This window comes from Eschrichtius robustus, chromosome 20, assembly GCF_028021215.1.
Source record: "Eschrichtius robustus isolate mEscRob2 chromosome 20, mEscRob2.pri, whole genome shotgun sequence".
In the NCBI taxonomy this organism is placed as follows: domain Eukaryota; kingdom Metazoa; phylum Chordata; class Mammalia; order Artiodactyla; family Eschrichtiidae; genus Eschrichtius; species Eschrichtius robustus.
The window spans coordinates 15,204,794-15,226,682 of NC_090843.1; the positions used below are offsets into that span (position 1 = coordinate 15,204,794).

Consider the following 21,889-nt stretch of genomic DNA (forward strand, 5'->3'; position numbering starts at 1 on the left):
ACTGCACATGTTCTCAAACCAGACCATCTGGGTTGAAATTATGTCCTCCTTTTGATATGTTTTTGGGAAATATTCTTTTTTTTTTAAATCAAAGTATAGTTTACACATAGAAGTGCACATATTTTTACAACCTGAAACACATTCATGCAATCAGCACTTAGATCAGGAAATAGAAGAGTACCAGCACCCCAGAAGTTCCCCTCTTGCTTGGGTAAATTTCTTAGTGTCTCTCTGCTTCTGATCCCTCATCTTTCTTTAAAATCGGGATAATAATACTGACCCCATATAGTTGTTGTAAAGAGTTGATGAACTAATATCTGCAGGGCAGTCAGCACGGTGTCCCCCAACACAGGGTGAGCGCTATGGAAGTGTTGGCTGTTGTCATGATTCCCTATGGCCACCAAGCCAGCGCCTCTCTGCTTCCCTTCACCCCAGCCTGGCTAAAAGCCCCCTGCTCCGGGGACTCCTGAACCTGGTGGATCCACCTTCAGGTCCCCAACACACAGCTCCTTGAGAGAGGGACTTGGAGAAGATCACAGCTGTCAGTTACAGCACAATCAAGGACCTGATGACCCTAGGTAAGTTACACACCCAGCCCAACATGAAGTGTGCAGACTTTATTAGCTCTGAGACACTCCACTGTCCACTAGGGTCCCAAAGGTCATCACAGAACCGTCGGGGGTAGAGTGGCTGAGGGCTGGAGTTCTGTGCCCTGATGTGTCCACTACAGAGGACACTTTCATCTCCAGCTGGTTCACAGGCTCTCGGCGGGAGGTCTTGACCAACCTTGGGGGCTGGCTGGGTGGTGGGGGAGAGTTCTGAGCTGGGAGGTGATCGTACTTGGCACAGAGCAAGGCTCTCACACAGAAGATCAGAAAGGTCTCTGTTCTTCACTGAGCCCTCTGTTCCATAAGCTACCTCTACACCTGAGGCTCACCCACCCTCCACCAGGCCTGCTGTCTAAATAGAGACCTGGGGGAGGCTGGCAGAAGTCCTGAGCCTCTTCGCCCAAGCCATCTTGGGTCACCTGGATTGGCAGTTTGTAGCTACTCTAGGTAAATGGTTTTCAGTTTACAGGCTGTCTGCCTCCCCCAAATCCTTAACTGTCACCTCACCCACCTTCAGTTCCTTCCTGGTGTCTCTTATCTTGGGGTACAGTGGCTCTAGCTCCTCACAAATCCAGGATCTGAGCCATGTCTCTGGAACTCCAGCTATTTGGGGACAGAGCTGAGGTGTTCAGGGAGGGAGGGAAAGCGAGGACCACAGACAAGTCCCTGTACCTCCAGGGGATGCAGAGGTGAGGCCAGGGGTGACAGGAGCCCCTCAGGCTGCTTCTGTTCCTAGGACAGTGTTGCAGTTTTGTCCATTTCTGTGGCTGGGGCCAGCATCCTGGAGGAGGAGTTCCCGAGCTTCGGCCTCCATTCGTCCAGGTCACCGTAACTGGGGGCCTGGGAGGGGCAAGAAAGAGGGAGGCATGCGGCATGGGGAGCCTCCCCAGGCCACCCTGACTTCAGCGATGGGAACTGGCAGGAGGTGTGTCCTGCTGCCCTCGCCCCAGATGTGGAGCCCCTGGTCACAATCTGGGCTCTGTCACCACCTGTCCAGGCTGCCTGTCATGACTCAGACCATAAAGGAGGACAGCAAAAGTCATAGCTGCTCTCGGACCACAAAGGCCCTGGGCTGGACGCCCATTGAGACCAAGTTAAGGGTGGGGGAAGACATGCAGCTGCCTCCAGGCAAGCCCCTGGGGATCCCCTCAGCTGCTTACCTGTGCAGGGGGCAGATCGCCCTGGGGTAGTCTAGTTCCTGGACTCTGAGTCGCTGAGGTTGCAGGAGACAAGGCCAGGTCATTGGAGGCAGGGGCTCCCAGAATGTAGCCAGTGTGGTCCTGGGGCGGGGGCTGCTGAAGGAGCTGCAGGATGCGGCTGAGGTCTGAGGACATGCGTGATTCCAGCCTGCCAGGCAGAACCCCATGGTCAGAGTCAGGGTCAGGGCTGGGGCTGGCAAAAGCAGTTTAGGTCCTGAGGGCAGCTCTTGATTTTGTAGCCTGCATGCTGTCCCTGCTATTTCCCTGCTATAATCCACAGCCCCTGCCCAAATTCCCCTCAGCACATCCCTGACTCTGATAATAACGGTGATCAGGCAGGGTGCACACACCATTTAGTCCTCATAATGAAGTTTTTTTTGGCGGGGGGGCGGGGTGGGTAACTAAATTACTTTATTTGACGGAATGGTACTATGGAAAGAACTTAAGTAGATGTTTTGGTACACCTTAGGAAAGGTGAAGGTAACCCAAACATGCATGCACTGCCTTGGTGACCAGGGAAGTCACCCCCGTGGCTACAAGAAGCCAGCCTAAGGCTTAGCTCTCCTTAACACTGTTTCCCAGAGGGTGCCTGTAAAAGAGATACTCTGGCCTCATAATGAAGCTTGACGTGGGTATTCTGGTTATCCCCATTTCACAAAAGGGCAAACTGAGGCTCAGAGTGGTTAAGTAACTTGTCCACAGTATTGCTGGTAAGTTGCAGAGCCAGAATTTGAACCCAGGACTATAGTGCCCCTAAGCCCTCACTCTGCCACCACAGCCCTGCCACCCACAGGCCACACCCCCTTTCCAAGGGCCCGCGGAATTTGTTTCTGCATGAGGTTATGCCCCTCTCCCCAGAAGTCCTCCTTGGCATGCTCCAGGGTTTGCTGGGACAAGCCATCCAAGGAATTGCACTTAGCGACAGGGATGGGGAGGTCTGCAGCTAAATGGGGCTGGCCATTCTCAAACCCATGGGGCACCCAGCGATGTCCCTGAGGCACCAGGAGGGGGCACCCGTGCCTAGCCTGCCACTGGGCCTGCCCTCTGTGGCTGCCCCCATCCGTGGCCCACAGGTCACTCACCTGTCCATCTGGGCCTGGAGCTGCTCTAGCCTGGAGCCTAGCTCCCGAGGCCAGCAGTCTGGGTCTCCCTGAGGGTTTGGGGGGCTCTGACTTGGCCTGGGGGGCACTTGCTGCAGCAACTCAGGCCAGAGGCCAGACGCATCTGAGATGCTCAGGGAAGGGGCTGCACCTGCACGAGGTGGGGGGGGGGGGGCGGGAAAGGGAAACTTGAGCTTCGGTTCAGCCGGTTCCACAGGCCTGACCTTCTTGAGCAGAGCCCGGGCCCCTCCCCCTACCTGCCATGGGAACACAGGGTGGGAGGAGTGGATCTCCTTACCTGGGTGCCCTGAAGTACGAGGTCCTGCCCCCACAGAGGTCTGGCTTCTGGGACCCAGAAGGCTGTAGCCCTGGGAGGGGGGCTGGGGCCCCAGCCTGGTGGGGGTGGGTGGCTGGCTGGGTGGGAACGTCCAGCCCTGGCCTCACTGTCCAGGGAGCTGCCGCCCAGCAGGGCCCTTGGTGCCTTGATGTGGAGCCCCCGGGGGCTGGTGGGTTATCTACCCATGAGGGCAGCCCTCACTCAGGCTCTGAGGACACAGGGGGAGGAAGGGTACAAGGGCCTCCGGCACTGAGCCTAGGGAGGGAGCCCCTCTCCACTCACTGAGGGACTGGGGAGGCCTCTCCCAGGGGAGGCAGGTTGGGGAGGACCTGAGAAGGGGCAGGAGGCTGGGCAGGGGCTTCGGGCTGGGGAGGGCAGACACTGGTGGGGGCTGGCCTTGCCCACCTGACTGGTTGTCACTGAGGAAGAAGCCTTGGTGGTCCTGGCTGCCTGGGGCCTGTTGGGGTGATGACTGGAGACCCCCGCCTGCCTTGTGGAGAACGAGAGCATCAAGTAACAGGGACCAAAGCCAGGACAGGGCCTCTTTGCCCTCCCCTCCCCCTCCCTCTGGGGCCACTAGGTGAGAAAGTGGTGACGGGTGGCTGGGCTCCCTGACTGTGCTCCCAGCAGCTCCTCTCCTGTGTGTGTGGGTAGGAGGCGAACAGGGGCTTGGAGACGTGCAGACTCCCACAGAGTCTCGCGAGAGCCCGCCTTGAGCAGCAAGGTTGGGGTCGAGGGAGACAGGGGGACTGTTCTCCTCCCTTTCTCCCCAACGCCCTGGTGTCCCCACCTTCAGCGTGGGCCAATGGGGCGATTTCCTCTGAGGAGACGGGGTCTGGAAGTCCCAGTCCGTTCAGTGGGTGCCCTCAGCAGCGCCTCTGGCAGCCCACCTTCCTGGCACCATGAGACTTGGGGGTACCCAGGGGATGCAGATGTCCCAGGCCATGGGGACCACATCCCTCTTGCCCTGGAGTCCAGCCACTGAGCACCTGGGCCACCTGATGGCTCCTGGCTGCTGGCCCTCCCCCAAGGCAGGGTCTTTACAAGATGTCCCCTAGACAGACCAGGTGGGAAGGGGGCAGACCGGGGAAGGGGAGGACAGCAGAGGGCACAGGGTGGGGAGGGCTGTCCAGAGCATGTAAACCTGCCTCAGCACCACCTCCAGAAGCTGGGTGTGGGGCTGGGCCAGCAGGACCCCTCCTCCTGACACCGGGGGTGGGGAGCTCAGCATCGGGGCCTCAGCTGCTGCTGCCCCTGCCAGGTGTGCCTGCCCCCGCCTTCCCACTAGCTGGTTCCAGACCCGCTCCTCCATACAGACACTTCCGGGCACTTCCACTCCGTACTGGCTGCCCCACGCCTTGGCAACCCTGAGCTCCACAAATATTTGGTCTCCCCGCACACCTTTGAGACTTCCTTGGTTATTTAACTATGCAGCTCTTTCTTTTTCCTGAGTTATTATAATCTCCTCCACTGAGTGATAAACTTGAGAGACTGCTCTATTACTGTTTATACACCTGGGACCTGGCACCGTGAGTTCTTGGATGGCAGACACTGCCGCCCCCGCCGCCCCCCCCGCCCCTTGCAGCTTGGTAGGATGTGGTGGGAAAAGCCCGGGCTATGGAGATGCATAAACTTGAGTCCCATTTTGGCTGCGCCATTGACTATACGGCTTACTGTATGGCTGTGTGGCTTTGGTCGTTTGTCCGCTATGACCCTCAGTTTCCTCATCCGGAAAATGGGGATAATAACACCACTTGCAAGAAGACTAAATGAGATCATGTAAAAGGAGCCCAGCGCTTACCACATAGTTGGTGCTCGATAATTGGTAGCTACCTTCATACTTAGCATTATGTTGGCCATGGTAGGCACAGAAGAAATTACGGCAAAGGATGCAGGAAGGGGTTGAAAGGAAGGGAAGTGGCCAGATGGGTCCCTTTAGGCCAGGCAGGCCAAGCTCTCAGCCGGCTGACTGGCCATTGCTCATTACCAGCTGGCCGAGGGCCACCCCCCACCCAGCCTATCCAGCCCGGACTCACATCCCGCAGGTTGAAGGTGACTTCCAGCTTACTCCAGAAGCTGTCTGCGAAGGCGGGGTACATGTCCAGCACCTCCAGCAGGTCTGCCCGCTGGATCTTGTGCAGGTCACAGTAGGTCAGGGCCCGTACGTCTGCACTGGACTTGCCCGGCCGGGCATGGAGGCTAACGGGCTCCCCAAAGATGTCATTCTTTCCTGCCAGCCAGAGGGGCGGGGTCTTTCTAGGGCCTGGCTCCAGGCTCTCTTCTGAGGAGCCTCCCTGAGGACCTCTTAACCATGACCTCACCCCACTTCAGGGATCCTTCTGGGCTGGGGCCTGGGAACAAGGTTGGATGTGCTGGCTGAGGGGTGCTGCAGAGACCCCTCCCACCCCAGCATGTGGGTCCCCTTGCTATCTCCAGGCCCCTCGGGACCATCCTCTATTAGCCTCCCCCCTCCTGTTTCCCACTTTCTTTGGAACTGCCCCTACCACCCCCACCCAGGGGACAGTGGGCAGTAGGGACCCTAGAGGCTCCCTGCTCAATCTCTTCTTCTCCGGGCCGCCGCGGTGCTGCAGGGAGGACGGGACCCAGGGTCAGGAGTACCCAGCTCCCCAGGGAAGGGCCTGAGGCTTCTCTCTCTTCGTGTTCCCGCTCCCTTTGTGGGGCCAAGTGACCAGCATGGCCGCAGCAGAGGAAGCCTGGGGAAGTCACTTCCTCTCTCTGGACCCCAGTGTCCTCATCTCTAAAATGGGTATAACCCTATCTGCCTTGTCTACCCCCCTGGGCTGTCCAGAGAAGCAGATGTGATGCTTGAGGAAGTGGCTCGAATAGCAAGACGCACCAGACAGGTGGATGCAAGGCACTGGGAGGGACGGATGTCACAGGGTGGACATGGGCTGGATACAGGGGCACGTGGTGAGGGTATCGGGCCCTCCTGGTGCCAGATACTGTGCTAGCCACGGGATGTAAACATGAATAAGATGCTGTCCCATGCACAAGGAGCCCGCCAAATCCCAGAGAGGCAGATTACAGAATGATCTCTAGAGCCTTAGAACAGGGAAGAGCCAAGAGCAATGGGGCTACGGGGGAGGGAGAGGCTCGTTCCACCAGGAGTGGTTGGGAGCAGGGCAGAGGGGGGCTTACAGAGCAAGTGAAGTGGGGGCTGTGTTGTGAGACTCTCGGAGGACTGGAAAAAGGCAACGGGGTGGAGGAAGCAGCATGTGGTCCGTGCGGCACAGTCAGGGCTGGGGGCAGAAAGCCCAGGGCCAGGGTGCCAGGGACCATGATTACTTGGATGGCCACTCCCCACAGGAAAGTCCAGCCCCCCAGCCTGGCCATACCACACAAGAGGTGCTAACTGCTTGCACAATGATGGACAAAGGCCAAGACATGTGCCCCAAGAGAACCGGAAAAAAGGTCATTTACAGAGGAGGGGACTGAGACTTGGAGAAGGAAGGGACCCTCCAGGGTCACATATGAAACCCAAGAAGCTGGAAATCTGGGCAACATTATAAAGTGATGGTTTTCCAGTAGATGAAGGATTATGATCTAATGTCCATTTCCACTCAGGACAAAATGAGAGGAGTTCATGTCTCTAAATAAAACTTAAATTGGACTGGCTTCTTAATTATTAATAATAATTATTGTCTCTCCCACATGGATGGCACTTCTTAGTTTGGCTGAGACTGAGGGAAGGGCTCATAGAGGAGCCCGTGCTTGAGCTCAGCATTGAACGATGACTGGGGTCTGCCAGGCAGGGGTGCAAGATAGGTGCTCTGAGCAGAGTGGCAGCACGTGCAAAGGCACAGAGCTGTGACAGATGGGCGGGTTTAGAGAACTAACTAGTTTGTATGGCTGGAGCGTGAACTACTAGGGGGGAGGCTGGCAGGGCTTAAGGTGGCCAGAACGGGGAGGGCTGTGCATGCCATGCACAGGGGTTTACATTTGGCCCATGGGTCATGGGACCCATGGAAGGATTCTGAGCAAAAGAGGAGTATGCCAGATGTGAATTTCAGGTCACGGGCAGGAGGTGGAAGATGGAGTATGGCAGTAGACCAGATTCAGGGCCACGGGAAAGGAGCTCCTGACACCTGCCCAGGAAGCACACAATGCGGGATGGACCCAGGCAGGGACAAGTAGACAGGTATGCGACAGAGAGAGATTAATGAGGGGAACAGACAGGGCTCCGTGGCTGCCTGGATGGTGGCGGTGGGGCAGAAAGGAGGAGGGTGCTTCCTTGGTTGACTCCCAGGTCTCTGGCCCAGGCAACGGAAGGTTCACAGTGATGGGGATGCCGACGGAGCTGCCTTTGAGGGCAGATGATTTCAGATGGAGATATGCTGTTTGGTCTGCCTATGGAATATAAGGGTGGCCATGCCCAAGAACACACGGAGTAGTCCAGTCTAAGGAGAGATTGGGGCCGGGACACAGTTCTGGGGGTCCTTGTGGCATAGGTGAGGCTGAGATCACGGGAGCAAGGAGTTGGCCCAGGTGAGGATGTAATGGGAGAAGAGAGTGGGCACCACACCTGGTGAACACCAGCCGAGGGCAGGCCAGAGGGAGAGGACTGGGTAGAGGGGTTGGAGTAGAGCTCGGCCATGGCGAGCAGGGGAGGGTGGCTGGCGGCCTGGGCAGGCACTTGGGGTGGGCTGAAGTCAGAGGGAAGGCAAGGAAGATGAGAATCATCTGAGACAGCTGCAGTGACCTGTCCAACGTAAGTGGTAGGGGCTGTGTGTGCCCCAAATCTGTCCCCTGTCCAATGCTCGTATCCTTCCTCCAAAGTGTCCAGCTGTCCCTGCAGCTGCACCGAGACTGGGGACCCCCCTCCATCCGAGGCAAACCCTCGCCCTCTCACCCTGAGCTTCCCAAGGGTGGGAGAAGGTCAGAAGCTGCCTGGACTTCCGAGTCAGCCCCGTAGCCCTGGAATGCCTGCTTGTCCACCCACCAGACGTCTCTGAGCATCAACTTCCCTGTCAGGAAAATGGGGCCTGTGGCAGAGGGTAGTTTTAAGGCTTGAGTGAGCTGGGTGTAAAGCTCCCCCGTGGCACACGCTCTGCACATGGCAGGTCAGCAGAAGGGGCCACCGTCATCATTGGGAATGGCCTGGTCCAGGCAGGACACCCCACACGGCGGCCTAGCCCTCCCCGCCAGACGCACCGAGGATGGCCACCACTACGTCGTCGCGCAGGATCTCGATGGAGCCGCGGGAGATGAAGTAGAGCGTGGAGAGCACGTCGCCGAGGTGCACCAGAGTGTCCCCGGGCGGCGCGTGCGTCGTCTTGAACTTGACGGCGAGCGCGCGCAGGCAGCCCTTGCTGGCGCCGTGGAAGGCCGGGCAGTGCTGCAGCAGCGCGCGGTGCAGGTGCAGGCAAATGTCGGCCTGCAGGCACTCGGGGAAGCCCTTCAGCACCTGCGAGACGGGCGGTCGCGTCCAGCGGGCGCGGCCGGGGCGGGGGTGGGGCTGGCGGAACGGGTGGGGAGGGCTCTGGGGACGCCCTGCGCCCGCGGGACCTTGGCCTCGCTCGGGGAGTTAGCCAGAGCTGGGACTTGGGCCAGGTCGCCCGCCCCGCCCCGCCCCGCCCCGCCCCAGGCAGAGCGGTGGGGGCTCACCGCGTTCATGTCGATGCCGTTGGTGTAGGACCAGGCGTGCTGGAAGTACTCCTCGAGGCGCTGCCGCAGCGGGTTGGGGATCTGGTGGAAGCGGATGAACTCCTTGACTCGCAGCATCTGCGTGTGGTAGCGCGCCGTGCCCGAGTACAGGCGCTGGATGATGGCCGACACGTTGCCGAAGATGCTGGCATACATGAGGGCTGGGGCAGGGAGCGGGGGATACGGGGCCGGGGGATGGGGTGGGGGGCGGTGAGCTCCTGAGCATCCGCACCAGGCCACAACACCTCAGGGCCTGCTCCGGGACTCCCTCCCTCTTCCTGGGATCCCCCAGCCAGGGACCCCTCTGTCCAGGGCAAAGTCACAAGTGCCCAGAACGGCGCCAGGGCATATGGGGGACAAAGACCCCTGGGCTTCCTGCCCTCCTCCCTCTGCCCTCCCTCTTGGCAGCTTCCTGGGCCCAGAGGCCAAACTCCTGAGAAGAAGAAACTAGGGCAATGAATTTTTTTTAGTTCAGATTTGTTTTCTCTTTCAAGTTGTAAAAATATAATAAAGGGAAAACTCTTGGTCTCTTGTTTTCACCCATTTTCCCCTTGTTTTTGTTTTTCTCGGCTTTAACATCTCTAAATACTTCATGGGCGTGGACCTGTGCTAAGAAGGGCCCTGGGCCTGGTTTAGTGCTCTGCTGTCACCGTCTTGAAATTCTTAATAATTTTTTTTTTTAACAAAGGGCTCCACATTTTCATTCTGCACCGGGCCCTGAAAATGATGTAGCTTGTCCTGATCCCTGGTATACAGCGAGGGCTACATGGGTGTTAAATTCTGTGTATAGTTGGTGTACACATATGCAAAAGTTCATTGTGCTGCAAACTTAGGCTTTGCCTATCATACCCACTCTGTTATATCTCATTCCAAAACTGAAACTGGGATTCTATGGGTAAGGCCCGGGACACTCACAGCCGATGAGCATGACGCAGATGGAGAAGACCTTTTCAGAGTTGGTGTTGGGTGAGACGTTGCCGAAGCCCACGCTGGTGAGGCTGCTGAAGGTGAAGTACAGGGCCGTGACATACTTGTCCTGCACCGAGGGGCCCGAGGCCGGGTCGCTGCCGTTGTAGCGCTTGCCGAGCTGCGCGCCCAGGCTGTCCAGCCAGCCGATCTTGGGCTCCAGGTAGGGCCGCTCCACGTTGCCGATGGCATACCAGATGCAGGCCAGCCAGTGTGCGATGAGCGCAAAGGTGCACATGAGCAGGAAGAGCACGGCCGCCCCGTACTCAGAGTAGCGGTCCAGCTTGCGAGCCACGCGCACCAGCCGCAGCAGCCGAGCCGTCTTCAGCAGCCCGATCAGGGTTGTGGTCTGGAGAGGTAGGGAGGGGGCCACGGAGTTGGGGGTCAGCCCTTGAAAGGCTGTGCTTAAGACCACGTTTATTCACTTGCGAATATGGTCACATAGTCATTCAACAAACGCTTACGGAGAGCCTGCTTTGGGCCAGGCTCTTGGCAGTGGGGCACAGTGCAGGGCCTTAGGAGCTCTCAGTGTAGAGTTCAAAATAGCCTTATGTTTGCTCGCACAAAAGTCTATGGGGAGCACAGAGGAAGGGGAGGTCAAGCCTGCAGCGGCAGGGCAGGGAAGGCTTCCTAGAGGAGGTGACACAGGAGCTGAGCCTTGAGAGAGGAGGCTGGGTCTCCAGGCAGACAGGAGGGAGAGGTAGAGGGCACTCCAGGCACAGGGGGCAGCACGAGCACAGGCGTGGAGGTGTGAGAGGGCACAGTCCACGTGGAAAACCAAGGGTGATGCTGCAGCTGGAAGCACAGAGTAGAAGATGGTGGAGGAGTGAGGAGTGAGCCGGGAAGGTGGGCGGGGGATGCTGCTGTGGCCGCAGGGCCCACAAAGAGCTCGGCTTTTATTCCAAGCCACTGGGGAGCCACTGAACGTTCTGCAGACTGGGTCAGATAAGGGACAGGGTCAGACAAGAGATCTGAAACTCGCTCCGGCCTCTGTGTGCAGGGGCTGAGGCTGGCAGGTGTGGGGCTGGGGCAGAGGTGGGTAAGAAGGCCACTTAGTGTGCAGGCAGGGGCAGTGTGGGCGGAAAGTGGGAGAGAGGACCTGGGGGTAGATTTGCTGGGAGTGGGTGGTCATGGGAGCAGGTAGTCACGATGGACACCCCGTGCTGGACAGGCTGGGTGACTGGGGCTTGACTGGAACACAAGAGGCAGAGCTGATTTGAGTGGAAAGCTGATCCCAAGAAGGTGAGTCAAAAGGACGTAGTGGGACTGGAAGCTACGAGAAGAGCGTGAAAATGCCCTCGCATCAGCTATGAGAAGCAGAGTGGGCACAGTGGAGGGGCTGGGGCTTAGGAGGGGGTCAGGCTGCACTGAGGGACAGCCTGTGGATTCCTTTTCTAACGCCAGGGTAAGTGTGGTTTAGAAGTCAGCACGAGGAGCTGGGGCACAGGAGTGTCCGTCCCAGGAGGGGCAGGATTCTGGAGCACGGGGAGGGCACCCAGGCCTGGGGTGCTCAGCTGCTCCTTCTCCAGGGCTGGGAGACGACAGATGTCTGAGCCCCCCACCCCTTTCCACCACCACTTGCTTTGGCAAAGGTGCCCAATGCCAGGTACTCTCTGCACCCAGGGCTGGGGCACAGGGGACGGCCACCGCGGCTGGCCTGAACGGGGTTTGCTCACCTCATCAGAGCCAGTACGGAAGATGAGCAGGTCGAAGGGGATGGCGGCCACCACGTCGATGAGGAACCAGCCCTTGAAGTAGTGGACGGCGATGCGGCGTGGGTGGCTGACCACCTCGTCGTTGGTGTTGACGTAGGTGGTGCGGAAGTTGATGACGATGTCCACGACGAACATGATGTCCACGACGAGGTCCACCGTGGTGAGCGGGCTGCAGGCGTAGCCACAGTCCGCGCGCTGAGGCTCGTCCTGGTCGCCGAGCAGGAAGGCGGCCGAGTAGGGCGTGAAGATGGCCGTGTAGATGACCAGCAGCAGGATGAGCCAGTCCCACACGGCCTTGAAGGGGCTGTAGTGCAGGAGGGTCCCGCGGTGGATGCGCGGTGCCTGCAGCTTGTACTCCGGCAGCACGTCCGCACCCAGGGACAGCACCTGGGGGTGGGGACCATGGGGTGGTCAGCAGGGCGGCCACCGCTGGGGAGATGGGTCTGGGAGGGGTGGAGATGCAGGGGTGAGGCCTAGGAAGGGAGATGTGGGAGAGGGTGGGCGATCGGGGCTGTGCCGGGGAGAGGGGACGAGACAAAGATGGGGTGTGGCACGTATGACAGGGCAAGTTCTTAAGGGGACAGGTGTGCTGGAAGTGCAGAGAGGAGGGGGGGTCCAGAGGAGGGGTGCAGCTCTGTCCCACAGTGACCCCAGGTTTGAAGCTCACAAACTCCCCCCCAAACAGGCCAGCCTGGAGTGGGTGGAGACAGGGCTGGGGGAGGGGAGAGGGGAGGGCCAGGCTCAGGCAGATTGAGAGGGTGCTTGGGCGGGGGGCGGGGCATCAGTCCCCTCTGGTGGGTTTGGGAAGTTTCCAGTGGTCAGGTTCCCGATGGGAACAAGTCACCCCCAAAATAGCCTCTTCATTCCTGAGGGGCCTGTGGAGCCTGGACCAGTGAGGGCCGCCCTCCCTGGGGCCGACCCTCAGAGCCTCCGTGGAAAGAACCAAATTTGGGGGTGAGTAGCTAATCTGAGCCCTCGACAGCTCCTGTGTGCCGGAAGCCTTGACCACTTCACGCATCCGAGGGGGTTTTGATCATTACATTCAGCTGAACGCCCTTCTGCTCTGCCCCTCTGACCCCCCGCCTCTGAGCCTATGGCCAACACAGGATCACCAGGGCCCAGCCCAACATACCCAGGCTCTGCCCAGCTACCCAACACAACAAACAGCTGGGGCAGCGGGAAGGCATGCGTTTTGAAGCCAGACCTCCCAGGCTGATCCCAGGTCGGACATTGCTGTGTGTCTGTCTTGGGGCAAGTTTTTTAACCTCTGTGAGCCTCTGCTCCCTCACCGGCAGAAGGGGATGACAAAGGACAACAAACTCCACGGGGCTGTTGTGAGTAAATGAACTGGTGTGTCTCAATGGCACATGCCGCTCTACATGATAATTCCTCCTTCCCACTCAACCCATATCAGACACTGCCCCGACAAGGATGGGGCCTGAGGGGTGTCTCATGGACCACGCCCCACCCCCTGCCTAGCACTACCAGATAGGGCCCTGCCGGTGGTCCTGGTTTAAGAAAATCTACCATGTAAGGTTCTGACCTTGCAAACCAGGTCCATTAGCAGATGGGATCACAGTAAGGAAGATCCACCCAAGGGCTGGTTCCAACCAGATGGTCCCCCATCTGCCATCCAAGGCCCTAGGAGGGGCCACAGTGTCCCCACCCTGTGGTGACCTCCAGCTCAGCCTTGGCCTCGGCTCCTATTTTGTCTCCCCAGGAAGTTTCCTCTAACCCTGCACAGACTCAAACCATCTTTTTCAATTTTCTCCCTGCTCCTTGTAAACACCCTGACCACACAGTTATCCGCTACTGACTTAGAGCTGCAGATCCCTTGTCCCGCACGTCTGTCTCATATGCCCCGCACTTAGTCCACACGGGGGCTCAACTAAAAGGGGCCAAACGAGCACTGAAAGCCTGGCTGTCATGGCCACCTCCGCCCCTGGCTGCTCAAGACCAGCCAGGATGAAACAGCAGAGCACGGGGAGTGGGAGGGAGGCAGTCAGAGTTTGGGGGGGTGGGGTCCGAGGAAGTGTACATCCTCAGGGCTTCCAGACAGGGGTGCCATCTCCCCCACCACAGACCTCCATAGTCTCCCATCGCCTCTGAGGCCAGCACGAGGCCCTTCCCAGTGGACCCTCAGGATGTAGGAACTCAGGTGTGGGATCACAGCCCTCTAGACCCTTTGAGTTCTGGTTGAGGTTGGTGTGACTTCCGTGCTCTGGGCCATGCCAGCCTGAGCTCTGTCAGGCTCCTCCCCACCTTAGGGCCCACATGCAGTGGGTTAGTAAAGCCAAGAGGGGCTGGGGCAGGGGGAAGGGGGCAGGACAGGTTGGGTGCGGGCAGGGACCACGGGCCCCAGCCAGCTCTGTCAGGCTTCACGGGCAACTCTCCAGTCCAACAGCCCCCATGGCCCCTACCACCAACCTGACGGCCCCGCGGTGTGCAGCTAGGTGGGCCTCCCAGGCCACTGGGCCACCCTGCCTGACCTCCAAGCGCCCAGCCCTCAACCTGGGGTCCTTTCCCAGGGTTCCTGTGCTTGGTGAGGGGCTGGGTCACAAGGAGTTTCTACTTCATCTGCTCCGGCACAGACAGTGCTTCAGGTGGAAAGGGGCAGGGAGGAAAAAGAGCTGCTCCCATCCGCTTATGAAGCAAAGTCCCAGGGGAAGCTGGAGTAGGCACCTACCTCGCCCTGCAGCCCCTTGCCCATCTCTGGCCTAGGCAGCCCTCAGTGCTTCGTGGGGCCAGCACACTCATATGAGTCCTCAGAGACTGTGCGGTCCAACTCATTCCTCCAGATGGGAGCCCTGGGGCCCAGTAAGGGCATAAGGCCTCTTGCTCAAGGTCACAGAGCGGGCTAGTGGCAGGGAACCAGAACCTTGGGCACGGCCCTCTGCATTTCCCTCTGGATGGTCAGCTGGGGACTGGGGCATCAGGCCCCAGGAGGAGGGACACTGGGGTCAGCTGGAACAGAGGACCCAGGGAGGTTTGCCTTGGCCTGGCCAAGGTGGGGTGGTGGGTAGGGAGGCATTTCGGGCCTGATCCCCAGGGACCTGAAGATGCCAGGGCCACCTCCCCTCTGCCTGGATTGCAGAAGGATCCTGCCATGGGGGCTGGCCGTCGCCTCAAAGGCAAGGGGCAGAAGCAGGGCTGGGGCTTCCCCATCCACTTCTCAGTATGGCCCTGACACCTCTTCTCTCTGCTTCTACTTCTCTGGGACTGGCAGAGCCTTGGGTGGGCCCCCATGGTGACTGCAGGTTCCCCCCTCCCAGCTCCTCCAGGCCTAGGATGTGGCACTAGTCACGGGCTCTGCTGACCCCACCCTCCCCTGGTTCTGGGAGCTGAGCATCAGGGTGGTGGCCTCGGGGTAGGTCTTTAGGTCTAAAGAATCAGACTCCAGCAGGACAAGAGGCCTGGAGCTCAGATCAGACAGTAGGGGGCTGGGCAGGCCGGCTCCCTCTGCTAGCCCAGCCCCGGAGGAGTCCAGTCCAGGGCCTGAGAAGGGACCCTCGAGGCCCAGCAGAGCCCCGTCCACCCTGCCCTGCCGGCCGCACCTGGGTGACCTTCTCGGTGACGTTCTGGGTCCGCTCTACCACCTTGTGGGGTGCGATGATCTCAATCTCTGTGGTGGAGCCCGAGCGGTGCTTCTCCAGGTTGAATTCCACGAAGTTGAGTGTGAACTGCGGGATCTGGCTGATGGTCCTGTACTTGACCCTGCCCGTGCCAGGTCCCTGCGCGCCCGGCCTGCCATGAGAGCCCTCTGAAACCAGGGCTGGGGTCAGAGCAGCCAGGGCTGGGGGACCCACTGCGCTACCTGGTGCTGCCCGCCCCTCCCCTGCCACCTGCTCCCCGCCTCACCGGAGCCCAGGAAGCTCTGGGACAGCAGGCGCTGGGACAGGCTGCGGTTCCCTCGCTTGGCCAGGAGCTGGGCCAGGTCCTCAAAGTTGAGGATGAACATGATGACGGCCCCATCCTCATTCTTCACGGGCACCACGTCCACGAGGCAGCGGAAGCTGGAGGCTGCAAACACCGCGGGGAGGGGGTGTCACGGGAGGGGTCCTCTCCAGCAGGAACCTGGCCTGGGGAAGCTAGGGAGCAAGCTGGGTTAAGGTCAAGTTAAGAGCAGCCGTGGCGGGTAAAGAGGCCTGCAGAGTGACCAGAGCTATTGGGCAGAGGGTTGGTGACACTGCCCAGCAGGTGCCCCACCCACAGGGCAGAGGTGGAGAGAGCAGCTAAGCTTCTCATTAGAAGATAATGTAGCATCGGGCCCAAGTCCACACTCGGCCCTCAGCTCAGGGCTTAACCTTGAGGTTCGCTTCTGCTGTAGTTAAAGCCGAGCAGATGGGGGTGGATTCAGTGGGGAGGTGAGGTCGGGCATTCTACCCCCACGTAGCTCTGGCTGGCCCTCGGTTCAGCTCCCATATTCCCGTCTCACAAAGATGTCCTGCTCCCCTGATGCTGGAAGGAACTCACTGTTGAGAACATACTAAGTGCTGGGCACTGAGCCAGTTGGCACGTGAGGCCTCAAGCTCCGTGGTGGCACCCAGTGGATCCCTGGAGGGCACACACGGACCCCTGTTCTGCCGAGCCTGGGGTTCTGAGAAACTGACTTGCTGGGGCTGGCTGGGGCCCTGGAGCGGGGCGCCCTGGGCTCTCAGTACGTAACAGTTTGGAGAGGGGAGGGGACTTGTTTGGGGCGAGGACACTGGAATGAAGGCCAGGCTGCTGCTCCAGGCCTGGAAGGGGCCCATGGTCTCGAGGCAGAGGTGCTGGTGCTGGGACTGGGGTTGGGGGGCGGGGCAGGCAGGGCAGTGGCCTGGGGTCTGGAGAGGGAGAGGCAGACAGATAGCAGGGTGGGGGCGGGACGGGTCCTCCAGCCTCTCTCCCCGCTCTCCCAGGAAGCCCAGACCCAGCCATTGACCCCACTCTTCCTCTTTCTCTGCTCCAGGGTCTCACTCCCCCTCCCATAGGTGAGTGGAACAAAACAAGCTAAAACTGCCCTGTACCCCAGAGTCCAGTCTGTGGGCTGGCTGGATGCCCCGTGAGCCCCCCTCCATGGTACCCGGTCATCCCTTGTCCCTCAGTTCAAAGTGTTGGTGGGTGTCAGGCCCAAGGGTCAGGATGCTAAGGGCAGGGGCCTCAGGTGAAATGACTATCAGAAGGCAGGTTTGTGTCTGTCTCACTTGCCAGCTGCCAGCACCTGTTCCAGGTGTTGTTAACTGAGTGAATGGAAGAACGTGTGTAAATGTGAGTGGGTGGGAGGCTAGCTCACAGGAGTATTACTACTTTGGGTTCCACTAGAATCACGCTTCCCCCAGCTGCCCCTCTGGTGTGCCTCCTCACACCATTAGTGCTGGGGTGCAGCCGAGCTGCCCCCCATCCTCCCTCCCACTTTCCTCCCTGGGAGCAGGAATCTCCAGGATCAGATTCCCGGACTCCCAGGCACCAGGCACCAGTCACCAGGCAGCCATCTGCCAGCTGCTGCATTGGGTCCCATGGGAGACATCCACCCCGAGGAGAGGCTACCCGCTTGCCTCTGTGACCCACTCCTGGGCTCACAGTGCTGTAGGCCTGCCTCCCAGGCTGCTCTTGTCAGCCCGGGGCATGGCGAGGTGTGGGTACTGGGACCCACCCAGGAAGCCTCCTTGGCCAGTGACCTGAGACACCGCCCCCAAGGCCAGACTATCTCCTCACTCTCTCTGGCACTGCAGAAATCTGGCCTGGGAGCAGGCGGGGAGAGGGCAGAGCTGGGCAGAGGGCAGGGCCTCCAGGCTCTATGTTGCTAGGGGTTGCCAAGGCCCAGTCTGTACCCACTGATGCTACCTTTGGAAAACTGAGGCTGGGAATGGACCAAAGACCAGCCCATCAGAGCAGTGAGGGCTGGAAGGGGGCCATGCGTGACACCCTATGCCTGACCTTCATGCTTGCTGCCTGTGGGGTGGTGGAGACAGAAGGCTATGAGGATTTGGATGAGCTCAGAGCATTCTTTTCCTGATCCCTAAGCTGTCCTTGCTCATGAGCAACTGTGTCTGGGTGACCGGAAGTGGGTGAGTGTGGTCACCCTAGGTTGTGCCCAGGAGTGGCAGTGTTCCTGCACCCTTGCCCCCTCCCTGGACGGGGGGCCACAGGCTGTGCTCGTTCTCCCTTCCAGGGACTCCTCCCGGTCACCTCTCTGACCAAGGGCAGCAGGCGCATCTGCCCCCTGGGACACCTCACTGCTGTCCGCTCTTCTCTGTGTCCTGGATGTGTCCCTTCCTTCAATTTCTTAGAGTCCCCGCCCCTCCCCTGTGAGCCTCCCTGCTGCCTATTGCCCCCATCTCTTTACACACCCCCACCCAGCATGTGGTGAGCCCTCAGGGAGGAGCTGGTGCCAGAAAAGCTGCCACTAAGAGGGCGGCTGCTCCACACCGCCTCCCGACTTGGTCTTTCTGACATTCATGGGTGGGTGTAAAGGAAACACTGGGACCTCAGACCTCAGCCCTTGCCCTATCCTCCGGATCTGGAGCTGAGGACCAGAGGAGCCCCAGGCTTGGGGATTAAGGGACTCTCTGGTGTGGGGTCATCAGACAAGAGGATCTGGCCAAGGCAGGCAGGGGTGGGCCCCTCTGGCAGGTCCCCAGCAGGGGCGCGGGTCGGGGCGGAGGGATCTGAGTGCTCTCCATCCCTCCCTGCAGACTTTCATTCGTTCTAGTCTTATGGCCATCCCCATGCCTTCCAGCTGTTAGGTTCTTACTCGTCCTAGTGAAGGCAGATGGCGGCAGAGCCAGTTTCTCAGGGGTCTCTGAGCCCTGTCTCATGGGGTAATTTTTGTCAAATGCCCTGGCCTCTTTGAGCCCAACTTTACACAGCTGCACAATGTGGAGATATATGGACATAGACCTTCTACTTTGACTTGGAGAACTGCCAGTGGATTACCCCTTTAGAGGAAAAGAGGAGTATAAATCAGCTAGAATTCTGTCCAGGACCCCTTCCCTTCTCACCTCCCTGGAGACAGTGGAAGAGGGGGGAGAAGAGGTATCCTGAGGAGGGAAGAAATCACCATCAGGGTGCCCTCCGGCAGGACTGTAAGATGTATGTGGATATGATAAAAAACAATCATGCAGTCAGAGTGGACCATAAGGTGAACATAAGTTATCTGAGCATTACATCCTTCCCTTAGGGGAATGAAGCCCAGGAGGTTCCCCTTTCTGGGTTTCAGGCCAATTTTGGGCAGGTCCAGGTGGTCAAGGTCTTGGACTATAGGACAGGGAAGGGCTTAGGGTGGGGGTGGGAATAGACTGGGATTTATGGGGCACCAGGTATGTGGGTAATTTTTCATTTTCACCCAGGGACAACCTCCAAGACTAGGTATCTAGGGCCCCTTCTGATTGCTAGAGGACCCAGCAGGGTTCTGAAGACCTGAGTCCTGATCTGAGGGTCAAGGCTTGGCCTTGACCTCTACCCCCTGCCCAGGCACATGCAGGGTGCTGAGGAGACCCTAAGAGCCCTGATTTGACATCACCAGGAGTCTGTGGCCAGTCCTCACCCCTCTGGGGCCCAGGTAGAGCTCTGGGGTCAAGGAGAGGGACAGAGAAGGACTTGTTGTCCCCTCTCATTTCCTTCTGTCCCATCCTGTTCCCCCGGGACCCTTCTCACTCCTTTGACTGTCACCTCCTCTCTGCAATGATGTGAGGAGGTGAGGTCACAGCTTTTAAAAATATTCTGGCTTCATGAACCCTGTGAGCGCTGCCAAGCTAAGCCAGGTTCTTCCTAGTCCCCTAATCACTACCCCATTCACGTGGGTGGCAGCAGCAGGGGACAGCCAGAGGTACAGCCAGGACCTGCCCAAGAAGCACCCGGAAGCCCTTAAACACACACACACATGCTCAGGTTCACACTTACACTCATGCTCCACACACACACACACACGAGGCCCCTGCTACCCGGCTGTCAGCACCCCTCAGCCCCAGTGCCTGCCCTTTACCTGCACTCCAGGGATCCTCATGCCTTCTTCCCCAGGGAGGGCCCCCAAAGTCCTGCCTCCAAACACAGAGGCTGTTGGGTTCCTTTCTCCCCTCTTGGGATTATTCAGACCAGATATCTCTGAGGGAAGAATCCAGAGATTTGGGGTCCAGTCCCAGTTTGGACCCAAGCAGTAGAATCTTGGCCAAGTCCCTTCTTTTTCTTGGGCCTTGGTTTCTTCATCCATGAAATGAAGGGATTTAACTAAGCCAGTGGCTCCTAAACTTGGCAAAACATCCAAACTGCCAGAGAGATTTTTACAAATACACCTGCTTTGTCCTCACTCCACACATCTGAGTCAGCCTCTCCCTAGGGAAGGTGTGTTTTGGAAAACAAGCTCCAGGTAATTCTGATGCAGAACCAGGCTGGGGGGGGCGGGGTGGGCATTGATCCAGGTGATTTCAAAGGATCCTAATTCCCACTCCTCTCTTCCCTCCCCTCACGGATCCAGTGAAGCACTGGGGGGAGGGTCTTAATTTAAAGGGCTCCATAATTTTTCATCCTCAGCCCCTGCCCTGTGCTTTTGTGCTGTTTGCAGTAAGCTTGGGCTGGCAATAACATCCCAAACAGGATGAGCCTCCAGGTCATAGCAAACTCCAGACCCTATCTCCCCAGGAGCTGGGGCTTGGTGAGCCAGACCCAGCACTCTTTTCAAGCCAGCTGCCCCATGCCTTGCCTGGCCACAGAGGCCTTGAGGGGGTGACTCCTCCACTAATCCCCAGAGCAGACGGAGATGAGTAAAGGTTAATTTCCATCCCAGCTGCCTGACACCTGGGGCTGACAGTGACAGAGTGGACAGCCAGGAGACCAGGGACATGGGGGAGGGATGGTGGTGCGGGAGGCCCTGCATGGGGCCAGGACCAGTTGGTGGCTCAGCCTGGTCCCTGGCCTCTGAAAGGGACCTCAGAAGGCATTTCATCCCGTGTCCATCACTTCACCCTACAGATGAGGAAACAGAGGCCCAGAGAGGAGACAAGATTTATCCAGGCCCTTTGGTCCCCTGGGTCAGTGCCCTTCCCATGGCCACTCTGCCTGGACAAGAGAGGGGCCAAGCCTGCCTTGCAGAACCTGTGGCCTGAGGGCGCCTCACCATCCTTGCGGTAGTAGAGGATGTCCACCTTGCACTCCTCGGCCCCCAGCAGGGCCTGTGCCAGGCGGGACATGGCACTGCGTGGGGTGTTGGGGCCTGTGAGGAAGTCGCAGGTGCACGGTCTCTGCATCACTTCCACTCGGGAGTAGCCGAAGAGTTCACAGAAGCCATCGTTGCAGTAAATGATGGCGCAGTTCTCCATCTGAGCATTGGCGATCAGGAACTTACGACCTGGGGTGGGAGGTGGGAAGCCCATGGCAACCAGGATCAAGCAGCAGAGAGGGAAAGATCATAGGGACTCTTGGGAGCAGTCAGGGGGGATCTGGATGGGGGAGAAGAGCGGTGATCAGAATGGGGGAGGGGGAGGTCAGGTCTGGGGAGGGCGGGAAGACCAAGGAGGCCAGAGTCATGGGGGAAGGTCAGGGGACTCCTGGGAGTAATGAGGGGGTGGTCAGGAGGGGGAAGCAGGAGAGTGACTAGAGAAGTGAGGGAAGGGGAGTCAGGGCTGGGGATTGTGGGAAGACCAGCACAGGAATGAATGGGGTCGTGAAGAGAGAGGGAGGCCCAAGGCTTCCTGGAGGCAGGGAAAGGGGTGTGACCAGACGGGGGCCAGGCCTGGGTGAGCTCCTAGAAAGACCAGAGTGGCTAGGGTTAGGAGGTGAAAAGGAGGGCAAAAAGGAAACCTCTGAAGGAATTTGGGGGGGGGGGGCGGTTCAAGAGGGAGGCGGTACAGTGATAGAAGGGGAGGTCAGGGCTTGGAAGGGGAAAAAAACATCTCAGGGGTGGAGGGGAGCACTGTGATCTGCCCACCGTGCTGTAGGAGAGAGGGCGGCATTGGAGGGAAGCGGGGGCTCCCTGGGGGAGAAGGTGTTTCGGGGACATTAAAGGGAAGGGTTTTGCGTTCAGCCTCAGGTACCCCCCACCCTGCTCTATATGAAGTTAGTAAAGGGTTCCGGCCACTCCGGCCACCGAACCAGCGCTCCAGATCATGCCCCCACCCGACGCACACACTCACTCTGGCCCTCGAACTTGCGGATGATGGTGTCCAGGTAAGTGTTTTGGGGCGCGACGTGGCCCCTGCGGACCGGCATCTTTCTTTCGGCTGCGGCCTCTGCCTGGCGCCACCAGAGCCCTGGCTCCCTGCGTCTCCGTCTGTCCTCTGGCTCCGCAGCGTCCGGCTCCGGGCGGGCGCCGCCCCCGGGGAGGGCC

At 59.1% G+C, this 21,889-nt stretch overlaps 1 protein-coding gene across 1 annotated transcript; it reads right to left on the reverse strand.

The window, feature by feature from the left end:
- Positions 1–910: 910 nt before the first annotated feature.
- KCNH6 (potassium voltage-gated channel subfamily H member 6) lies at positions 911–21,818 on the reverse strand. The gene is given in 13 exon segments (XM_068530335.1): positions 911–1,448; positions 1,769–1,955; positions 2,890–3,058; positions 3,650–3,734; positions 5,281–5,474; positions 8,417–8,669; positions 8,870–9,069; positions 9,824–10,223; positions 11,551–11,976; positions 15,144–15,349; positions 15,448–15,609; positions 20,681–20,911; positions 21,696–21,818. Coding segments are annotated over 13 exon segments (2,826 nt in total). The 5' UTR covers positions 21,772–21,818; the 3' UTR covers positions 911–1,211.
- Positions 21,819–21,889: the final 71 nt, after the last annotated feature.